The following is an 11827-nucleotide window of genomic DNA, read 5'->3' as shown; positions in this document are numbered from 1 at the left end:
CCAATTGCATAGTACTGTGACGTTTCAAAAGTATTTTCTCATTCAGTCTTTTTTTTTCCCTCACGCATAGAATTTTTCATTGAGACTCGATTTACAAAATCCCGCTGTTTCCATTTAAACGCTGTTTAGAAATAAAATATTTCTGTAAGAATAAATGTGAAAAGCCTTATTTGAAAATAAATTATCATTATGTATGTGTGTTTCTGAGTAAAAATAAATAAATAAATAAAATAAAGATGCATCTGTAATTGAAGTAACTAATTGGAACTGGTGTGTAAGCAATAAGAAAAATGAACAGCACAGGTGCTCTTCCAAAGTTTCGTTTAATTTGATTTTCAAGTAGATGGAAAGGGGGATGCGCATTTTCATGTCATGAAAGTTATTTTCTTATTTTATTCTTTTTATTTTAATAATTACTATGTTTTCCACCTTGTGAAATGAGAGTTATTCAATTGAAAAGTCGTAATTGAATTCCAAAAATGAAAATTCCGCGATATTTTTTTAAATTTATACAACATTTTACAATGGCTCTGAATTAAATTCCTTTAGATTTGATTCTTTTTTTTAAGATAAGGTTTGATACATATGGATTATAATATCAGGATCAATCCAGGAAAGATCTTTAATCCAGTTTTGAATTTTTTTAAGTACATTTGACTATGGGAAAAACAGAGAGTTTTATACTTAGTTTACTTTTATCATTTTGTCATTGCATTAAAAAACGAAAAAAAAAATGTGTATTACATACTGATAGATACCAATTTTTTCAGTGCAAGTTACAAAATTTTATCAGTGCCAAGAACCTCTTACTTTTTGTATTAGATACCTTTATTTAGTTCTTAATTAATAGACAGAATTAAGATATCATAAAATATTTCCAATGTTTTTATTTAATTCAGTCTTAATTACTTTTTTCCGGTTAAAATATTGATTTAAGAATAAAATTTTGCAAAATCTAAACGGCAGTTGTTCTTGACTGTGCACAAAATGACAAATATTTTGCTTAAAATAATAGCAAGAATGATGAATATTTATTAATATGACATTTAATGAAATTATAAAAATATAATGAAAAAAAAATTGATGGAAAAAGAACATAATTATCACAAATTCTTAGATTAATTATGACTGAATAAAAGACAAAATGTATTTCTTAGCAAAGCATTTTCATATTGTTATTTCCTGATAATAAAATCAGATATCATAAACAGTTCAATTAAGGAGAAAATATTTTGTAAATCAAATTGATAATTCTAGTTCTCTAAACTTTTTTTAAAAACCATATATTTGATTTTAATGAAAAAGAGTTGTTTTAAATTTAATAAAATTAAATTATTTCATAATTTTCGCCAAATATTTAGGAAAAAATTCATTGAAAATTATACTGAATTTAAACGTTAAATAATAATAATAATTTGCTTTACATTAAGCATTTGTGGGAAATTTTATTATTTTTCAGATTGGATGCAAATTATTAAAATTTGAATTGATTAGTCGATAAAAATGTAATAAAATAGAGCAAGAAACGTATCTCAAATGTCTATGACGAAGTAAAATCGAAGCCATATAGAACTTTCAGATATCAACTCTTTTTAAATACCTCAGGGGGAAAATGATGCAAAGATAATCCCAAAAGATTAAACGAGGATAGGATATACTTTGTACTACGTGTGAATAAGGCACAATTAAAAGTACAAAAATGGACCTACTATAAATTCGGTTCTATAAATAAGAACCTTCATTAGTGTCTAAATACCAAATGGTAATAGGAAAAGTAACGAGACAATCACGTGTGAAGTGGTTAAGATAGGAAATAGATGTTAGGGGGTTTGATATTGTTTCTTATTTTCCTTTAACTATCTCGCTTCTCTTCCCTTAGGTTAAACTGTTTTGCATGGGTTTGACTTGTTACTTTTCTGCTGTCATTTGGTCTTTAAACCCAGAGGAAGGTTCTTGTTTATGGAACCGAAATTATAGTGGGTCCATTTCCGTGCCGTTATTTACATTGTTTTGCTTCTATCACAAATGAGTCTTTAGATGAGTCCAGCTACTTTGAATAAGGTCCAAAGTAACCGCTACTAAAAATTCCCTTTATTGAGTTAATATTCTGACTGCTTTTTGTGGAACTGATATTGGACTGATTTTGGCACTTAATAAATGACACAAATATGCCTGATATAATTATTTTATGTACTGCCTTTTCTAAAAGTCTAATTTATAAGAATATCAGGTGGGACATGTTTATTCACTATTGAATTACTTATAAGCAACATTCTTCCCTTAGTAGAATTAAAATCTCCTTATGTTGTAATGCAGGTTTTTGCGTGGATATGAATTCGTGTGAAGTTTATTACATTTCAACTTAGTGCTTAAGTGCTATAAGAGCGAAAGAACTTATTTGTAAGCCATGGTCATGGGAGAGTGCTTTAAAGTAATGAAACTTTACAAGCAACTAATGATATTTTCTGAGTTACCTTAAAGGATGAGTCTTTAATATTCTTTGTAACAGTCGGGGTAAGCTCTAAAATTTTTCAGTCCTTAGGGCACGAACCTGAGAAATTTTCTGTCTGATCCTGAGATCTTATGTTCTCTTAGTTATCCTGCACTGAGGTAAAAATAAAGTATTCCTACAACAGCCCTATTGTGGGCCAAAGGAGTAGTGGAGAATAAGGCTTCACAATTTCATTACAAAGGCGAGATTGTGACAATGTTGTTAGCGTTGTGCACAAGACCGCCTTTATTTCCCAGACAAGCCTGTACCCATCGATTTGAAGTTCGAATTCTAGTTTTTCCCAATGACAGCTCAGTGCCTTTCCCCACTGAGCATTCATAGTTCAGAATCATTAATGCAAAACTTTAAGCAACTTTTAGTTTACTGAAATCATTAGAATTTTCAGTCTATAAAAAATTGAAAAAAGTTGCTGGAATCAATGAGGTGATTCTTATTCGATGCACTAAAATGTTGTGTCAATTTCAGAAGGATTAATTTTTTTTATATATTTGAACTTGCTTTGCCTATTTTAACCGAAGTAGGGTTTTGCAGCGTCATTGTCCAAAAAATTCGGGACCCCAATTCTTTTCAATTTTGATCTTTAAACAACTCTACTTTAATTACTTTACTTATGGTTACCCTATAAGCAAGTGACTTTGCGTACTAAAAGTGCTTCTGACTAAAAGGCACTTGCACTGTTGAATGCAAATTCTTAGAAGCAATATTCTCTGCTGTATGTCAGACCATTACAACTAAGTTTATTTGTATGGGTGAGCAAGTAAACCAGCAAAAACTTCATCATGGTACACGATAAGCAAGCATACATTTATGCGGGCAAAATGACCCGGATAGGCAAAACTGTTCCAAATTATAGAGCTGTTGAAAAATAAGCTCTCAGACTGTTACCCATTGTTACTGCAGATCATGAATGGAAAACATTGTTTGATATATTTTGTTAATTAGAAGCGCCATCTTTGGAGAAACTTTATATAATTAATATTGGAACTTGTTGAGAACTTAGCTCTAACTCAAGTGACAAACTATTCATTAAATTTAAATTTTCAAACCAATGTTAATTTTTTTTTGGATACTTAGAGTGTTGAATAAGTCATTTAAAAAATACAAGAGACCAAGATAAAATTCACATCATTTATTCAATCTTAAATTATTAACAGAAATTATTTGTTAAATTGATCAGAACATCACAATGACTTCCTCTTCACCGGTAAGGAAAGTCTCACTCATCACAATTCATGTTTTTTTGTTGTTGTTGTTGTTTTTTTTTTGTTCGAATATGTGATACGGCAAGAGGAATGAATAAAGGAATAGGAATGAAGCTCCCAAGTTTTTCTTTGTCTTTTTTTGAGCATATCCTCTCTCTCCACTCCCGCACTTTGTAGTAATAAATCACATAAAAACTCTTTTTTTTTATCAAAAATTCTCTTGTGTCGAAGAAATAAATTTTCAAATTGTAGGTGTTGGCACAGTTCGTTAAAAATGCAATAATAAGCCTGTAGAACTTTCTTCCAAAGCAAGCATGATTTCACTTCCATGAAATGTTACACACACATATGAAGTTTAATGAAAAGAAACTATAATTGATGTGATGATTTGTGATTGAATTTTTTATTTAATAAATTTGTTAGAGAATCGTGCAAGGAATTTAGTTTCGGGTAGAAGAGGTACCTTCTGAAATACTTTTTAACAAATGGATTAAATTTGCATCAGTAAGTAAGCTACCGGAAAAAATTGAATAAAAGTAAAAAAAAAAAAATAGTGGAGAAATAATTGAAATTTCATCAATAAAACAAATAATAAATAATTGGAGGCATTTACGAAAGAAATGTTAACTTTTTTTATTTGAAAATTAAGCATCTTGAAATAGCAAAATTATTATGTATTATTTTGTTTAACTAGCATTTTATCGTGGATATATTTGTTTTATTCTAAAAGTGTCGAATTCATTTAAAACTTTAAATGAGGCATGAAATTTTATTTACTATACATAATCTAGCTTGGAAAAACTAATCATATATTTAAAAACAAAAAATAAGTATTGTTGATTACAAATGTAATTTTTTTAACGTCAAATTTCATAATGAAGTAATAATGTTTGTTGTAAATGTATTTGCGAATAATGCTTTTATTATAGATAGAATATTAATCTGATCAATGTTATTACCTCTTCTATTCTTTTGATGAAATGAAAAGAATTTTATTGATATTGCCATTAATAAAACAATAGTTACCACTTTTTGGCAACAATCTCATCCTTATAGTGCAGTTCGCATATTATTTTAATGGGCACTATACATTTTAAAAACATATTTTCTTTACATCTTGTAGAGTTTACTTATTTACATTTCCCATATTGAAAAGATAAATTTAAACCCATGTTTACAAAGTTTTTAATAAACGTTTTACAAGTAGAGAAAAACTTCAATATTTGAATTTACATTTGTGCGATGAATGTATATATATATATATGTATGATCCACATATAGAAGCAGTGTGTATATAGAATGAAAGTTATCGATTAGTTTCATTCAATGAAGAAATTTAAACAAAAATATAATAGTAGGGAAAAAGCAAACCTCTTAGTATAAACAATTTTATAATAAAAACTGTTTTGAAAGTATCATATTAATATATTTTTCCTAATTATATCATATCTGTATAATTTAATCAGATCCTTTTTAAATATATTTAAAAATATCATTATAATATCAGCATACTCATTAAGTAGGTGGGAAAAAAAGTGCCCAAAAAGAGTAACATAATTTATACTTTTATAATTACCTAATACATTATTTTTATGTATGTTTAGGAATGGATTTTTAATTAAGGTATCCGACTGAATGAAAATCAGCAATTTTGATGAAAGTTTCTCTTTTTTACTGTCCATATTTAAACTTTAGCTCATTATCTTTCCAAAACCCCTTTAAATTTTTATCTCCGATTTTTGGAAATGAAGCTAAGAGTTGTTTTTTCTTATGCTGACAGACGAAACCGATGCGGGGAAGTATACTCACGAAAACGAAACTAAAATTTTTTTGTTTTGCGTTGAGTACTTAAACCCTTATTTATTTGTTTATATATAACTTTTAGGCAAATAAATCCATGTTCAGAGATTAATTTTCAAATTATCAACTCTTGTTGTTGTCAGAATTGTCTTACATTTTAGAATTTTCTTGCATATTAAATGCGTTTTCTGAAGGGATTTTCATTTCGATAAAATTTGTATACGCTAACAGTGTGACATTAAAAATTAATGCTTTTAAGGCCAAATTTGTCCTTATTTTAAATAAAATTTTATAATTTTTATAAAATTTACTTTAAATTTATAATTTTAGCACCCCTGCTTAAGAAACATAAAATTAAAATTTTAATTGAGCCTTTTTTTAAGAAAAATTGTATCAAAAACAGTCGGATGCCTTAAAAGTTCAGTTATTTCTTGATTGAAATCTACCAGCTTTTTTTAAAAATGTTTTTAATATTTTATTTACATTAGTAGGAAAAATCAAATAATTTCGAACATTAGGTTTCTGATTGCTGAATATAATGTTTTCGTAGCATTACTGAAACGTTATTGTTTGTCAGAATTTTACTTAGAGTCTTTTATTTTTTGGTGGATTGGAAAAAAAGTATTTATCACTACATTAAATTTTCTTGCTGACAGAATAAAGCAATGTATTTTCATAACTTATATATAATGATTCAAGCAAGAATTAGGATAAGGCTTTTTTGTGTATATACCCTGTATTAGTAAAGCACTTATGCTTTTCCTAATCATATTCTATAAATGTATTATTTCAATATACATTATTTGGAGTATTATCTTTTTATAATAAACAATAAATATGTACAAGAATGATTTATGAGTTACGTAATTTTAAAATTACACTTCCAATATTTTAGCTTTGAGCACCAAAAACCATAGATGATATTTAGATTCATCAATTTATTACTAGATTTTAATTATAAATAAAAATAAAAATTATAGATCTCTGCATAAAGTAAATGCTGAATATGGATAAAATGGTATATTTTAAAATTTCTAAATTTATGTTATCAGGGAAAGACAAATGAATAAATATTATGAAAGGATAGAGTATTTATTTACTTAATAAGAAGAATATTATTTTAAATAAATTATAACATAGAGAAAATTTTATAATTTTTAAAAAATAATCATAAAAAGAATTAAATCATTTGTAAAGAAATTTATTCTCTGTAAAGTGCTGACCCTTTTTTTAAAAAAATGAATAAAAAATATAAAAAGTTCAACTACAATTTTAATTTTTTAAAATATTGATTAATTTGATATTTGTATTTTTCTTAGAAATTCTTATTTTGTTCTCAATTTTAATATTTAAGAAAATTGATTAAATCAAAACTAAATAAAATAATAAAAATTACTAGTAACACTAGAATTAATTTTGATTTCTTAATTTTACTTTTAAATTTTTAAAATAATCGATTGTTGTTACACAAAAGCAATATTCTCTTGATCCATTTTCGTCAACATTCTCTTCGTCTTCAATTCAGATATTCAATTAATCTGAGCTTTCAATGATTCCTCTGATCTCTATACGAGACGCAAACACGCTATAAATCACAACCATTGTTTAGCGATTACGTCAACGATGAAAATGTGATCCATATTCTTCCGCGATTTGATTTCTGCTGTGTATTGTTTGCGGTTAACAGTTATCTGAATTTGTAAAATCCAGACGATTTCTTTCACGTTGAAAAGATAATTGGGAAAGGCTTGAACATTGGGAAGATGTGCACCATGTCGATTTAAAGTTGTCGTAGTCCATTTATTCACTGCTTTTATGAACGCAATAAGTTGCCGAGTTCTTGTGATTGCGCGAAGCTTAAACAAGAGGCTTTTAATGGACGGAACAAGGGGTACCAATTTGTGAACATTCATTTTTCACTGGTTTTGTTGGTCATATTTTTTTCTTTTGATATATTCACCTGAAAAAGAGAAATATACTCTAAATTAAAACAATTAACTTTTTTCAGATTTACTATCTAAATCAGACTGACAGTTTTCAAAAATTTAGAACTGGAAAACAGTTAAGAATTTCTTGCTGCGGATTCATGTGACTAGGTATAAATTTTTTACCCGTTCCAGAGTTTATGCTTTTAATTGAAATTTTTTTCGACTGGTAGCGCTGCAGATAGTATATGTGTAATCTAAAAATCAACAATTAAAAAATCACATCAGAACAATTCACGTTATGGCATCTAATTTTGATTGACGGTAGATATTCGGAAAATACTGCAATACGATTTTTTTTCGTTAAAAAATTCCAAAAATTATAATGACATTTTTAATTATTTTGCTTTAGTTTACAAGTAAATTGAATCTGCAGGAGTCATTTGCTAAAAATATTGATCTGAAATAAGAATTGTCTTATCACGCGGAGTTTTTCCAAGAATTGTTTTTTTACTTCAACTGATTTCCTGCTACAAATATTTGAAAGCCGTCAGTCGAATTTAGAATAATTTATATCGTAAACAATATTACATGAGGTTCGTTGCATAGTATCGCAAGAGGATTAAACCGCTCTAGGATTTCAGAAAAAAATAATTTTCTTTGCTTTGGAGATGGCTTGTTACTACTTTAAAATTATGTACCCGAAGTTTTAGCCAAAGAATATATCCAGGTACTCGAATTTGGAATTTTTGTGTAATTGTTTGCAGTAAGCTGCGTGCAAAACTTCAAAAGCGTAGTTATTGAAGCTACAATTTTGAAGTCCGCTAAATTCACTAATTTCTTGAACAAATCTTTAATGATTGAGTTCAAATTTAAAATTACTATACAGAGAAATGTAGGCCTATTTTTTTATTGCCTAATATTTTGTTATAAACAAATTTGTAGTGATTTTGTTTAGGAATTTTAAACCGTAAATAAGAATTAAAAAAAGATAAATAAAAAAAAAGCTCGCTTGTCGAATTTCCTACCATTTTTTGTTCCCATTCTTCTGTATAATTACAAATGTTTTTGTTTTCCATTGTAATTAAAAATAGTATTTGCTGCTAATTAGATTGTACATTTTCTAAAAAAATTTAGGCTTCATTGCACGCCGCTTTGTTTTGCATCTTTTCAGAAAAGCGTTTAAAATTTACTTTAGCAGTTCCCTTTTACAATATACTTTTACAGTTCATTTTCACAGTATAATTTTACAATTCCCTTGTTGTCTGATAAAGGACTTTTCTGAAATTCGATTTATTTTCTTATCTTGCTTAAATGATAAAAAAAATCCCTCATTTTTTGCTTATTTTTGGAATTTGCTTATTTTTAGGAAATTGTGTGAATTAATAATTTGTGATCGTTGCTTATATTAGTTACACTTAGGTGTTTTAATATATGCTTCACTTTTCACACTTCACATTATGTTTTTATTTTCTTCGTTTTTTTTTTAAAGAAAATATTCATTTTAAAGCTCTTGAGTTACTTCTTACGGTAAATATTATAACACGAGTTAATGACAAAACAACGTAGCATGGTATGAGTTAATGACAAAACAACGTAGCATGATATGAGTTAATGACAAAGCAACGTAGCATGATATGAGTTAATGACAAAACATGAGTTAATGAAAAAAATTTAGTAATTAAAGACTATTTCAAAAGTATTTATTCTTTTCTTCAAATTAATATTGATATTTATTTTATATAATTAATTGAAACCGATATAAAGGAGGCATTTATAACTCTAACGCTCTCGAGCATTAAACTTTAAATTTTTCTGGAGATAAAAAAAATTTTAATGATAAATTTTGAAATATAGCATTGAAATAATGCAACACATAGAAAAACTGTTGAAGTTTCTGTGTATAGTCACATTCTGATGCAAATTTGGTATCTTGTTATCTTAAAGTATGAAGTCTTATTGTTATATAACACTTACTTTCAAACATCGAAATTTGAACCTGGCTGCAATTTCCGAAAAACGATAGCTGTGGGATCATCAGCTAGTTCTGGATAATTGTCTATATCGTGAGCACTTGTAGCGTAGTATCCGGTCACTGATCCTTTTTCCAGGAGTTCCTTTCTTTCCGACGATGTCCAGTCTCTGGTACCCTTGAAACCGTTTCGAATGAGACTGGTCTCCATTTGCCAGGCGTCATCTGCAGCCTTCCGTTTTGCATGACGAACTAAACGTTTCCTTTCATCTTCGGAGCTTCCTAAAAATGTGATTAAAATGGTAAAGTAAATTGGTTCCTTTTTTTAAAAAAAATTACTGATACACTTGGAAAGAGAAATCGTTTGAAGTTTAAAATAAACTATATTTCAGATTCAAAAAGTTATTTTAAATGTTGAGTCTTAAGTTTTATAGTTTATATTAATATTCTGATGTAGTTGTCGATTTCTAAATCTAATTGCATATTTTATTATATTTTATCATAGCATATCATGTCTATATTTTATCACCCAATACCCAGCAATGGAGAAAAATGTAGTATTTTTTGATATTTTAAATTTTGTAAAGGTAATGATTGTCAAATATATTTTCAGGCTTTGCATAATGCCTTCTTTGGAAATAAATTATTTCGGAAATGCATTCTACGTTATTACGTGCCTTTATTTTAATATATACTATATGTTTTATGTACTACTTGCTGTTTAAGTTCTTTCGTACCAGGACTCTTCTTAAAAGATGAGAACAGTAGTTTTAACAGCAGATAATTTGAATTCTTTTTATTATATTATGTGCACTGAATATTGATTACTTATGCTATTTACTTTATGAATAAAATTAAGACTATTATAACTTTTTTTTATTGATTATTGGGACGTCAGATTATCTTAAACTATAAATTTGTAGGAAGAACTATCGGCGCTGCACACACTAATTTTTTTTTTTGATTTCTTAACTAATTTTAACTTGTTTTAACTATTGTTAACTAATTTTAATCTAAATTTGATGTGTAAGAAAGTGGTATCGTTTTGCGGAAATATTACCTAAAAACAATAGAAAATACTTTAACTTGAAAAATTATTGTAAGAATCGATAAATAAGTTTAAAACATTTTTTATAATTTGTTTTCGTTAAAATAATAATGCGTTTCAAAACACTAAACTTCTTTCTCTAGGAATTTTTCACACAGTAGTAAAATCTAACTATTTCTGCCAATATTTAAGCATATTGTCAAGTAACTGTGCTATTTAAATTTTCAATTCTATTTTCATTCGTAAACATCTGATTACTACTTAAAAAGCTTTCTTCTTGGTCGTTGTATTGCCTCAGTTAACATCATAAATATCCAAAATTGGCCAATTTGGTAAGAAATAATATTACAAATATTGTTTTATATATTTATCATAGGAAAAAATTTATATCATAAATTTAAGAACTTGATCAAGCTTAGAGTCACTTTTAAATCATTAAAACTTAAGTTTACACAATTAAAAACATTACTAATTTTCACTGTTACATTTTATAGACTTATAAATGTAAAAAAATAAATGGCTCAAAATTATAGCAAAGATTGTAGTTCAACTTACCACCATATCGTATATTCAGCAACAAAGCTGGGCTTCTTAATCTCAAGTCCACATGAGTATCACCAGCATGCATAGTAACATTGAACATTGTTCCCAGTCTTTGTAATTGGTCCCAGTCTTCCTGAACTCGTTTCTGATCCGGTTGAACGAGAAAGAACGAATCCTGTCCATTCAAAGAATAGCGAACATCCACGAAGGCAGTATCGTTAAGAACTTCGGTCATGACATCTCGAAGAATGGGACTGGCATCACTCAAAACGTGAATGTATGCCCGACCTTCGGATGTGGACATGAGTAGGCCATCACCTAGAACTGAAGGTAAGTTGGCGAACTGAGCTTGCAGATCAGCTTGGTACCTGTTCAAATGAAAATGATGAAATGTCATTTTAGATAAATTCCACATTACATGTCAAATTTTTTTTAATGCAATAGAAGTTCAGTTTTCGTTGGTAAAAGTTTAAACCATCTACCCAACATCAATGCTTTTTGTAATTGGACAACTTCAAGTGACGTCATTGTAGGTAAATCGTGGCATTTGTCGATCCAGAAGCCGATCGGGTTCGACACACACGCATGACATTGCTTACAGGTATCCAATTAAATCTAATTAAAACTGCATGGTTAGGCATAAATGCTTCACTTCTTTTCGAGTTGCAAGTACCCAATTAGATACCAGCCAGTAACGTCATCGTATCTAAATCGGGGCATTTGTCGATTTAGAAGCCAATTAGGTTCGACACACACGCGTGACACCACATACAGGTATCCATTTGAAAATGATTTACATCACATGGTTAGGCATACTCACTAAAT

General features: G+C 28.2%; 1 protein-coding gene across 1 annotated transcript in view; it reads right to left on the bottom strand.

The window, feature by feature from the left end:
- Nucleotides 1–6836: 6836 nt before the first annotated feature.
- LOC107455277 (teneurin-m) overlaps nucleotides 6837–11827 on the bottom strand; it is a 467942-nt gene continuing 462951 nt past the window's right edge. The window contains exons 34-36 of the mRNA XM_016072782.4: nucleotides 11015–11370; nucleotides 9417–9693; nucleotides 6837–7474 (exon numbers count right to left, since the gene is read on the bottom strand). Of these exons, the coding sequence (XP_015928268.2) occupies nucleotides 9419–9693; nucleotides 11015–11370 (631 nt within the window). The 3' untranslated portion in view covers nucleotides 6837–7474; nucleotides 9417–9418. The remainder of the gene's footprint in view (nucleotides 7475–9416; nucleotides 9694–11014; nucleotides 11371–11827) is intronic.

This window comes from Parasteatoda tepidariorum, chromosome 1 (genome assembly GCF_982258835.1).
Source record: "Parasteatoda tepidariorum strain Cologne lab strain chromosome 1, Ptep-v5.0, whole genome shotgun sequence".
Taxonomy (NCBI): domain Eukaryota; kingdom Metazoa; phylum Arthropoda; class Arachnida; order Araneae; family Theridiidae; genus Parasteatoda; species Parasteatoda tepidariorum.
This window is presented reverse-complemented; position numbering and strand designations above follow the sequence as displayed.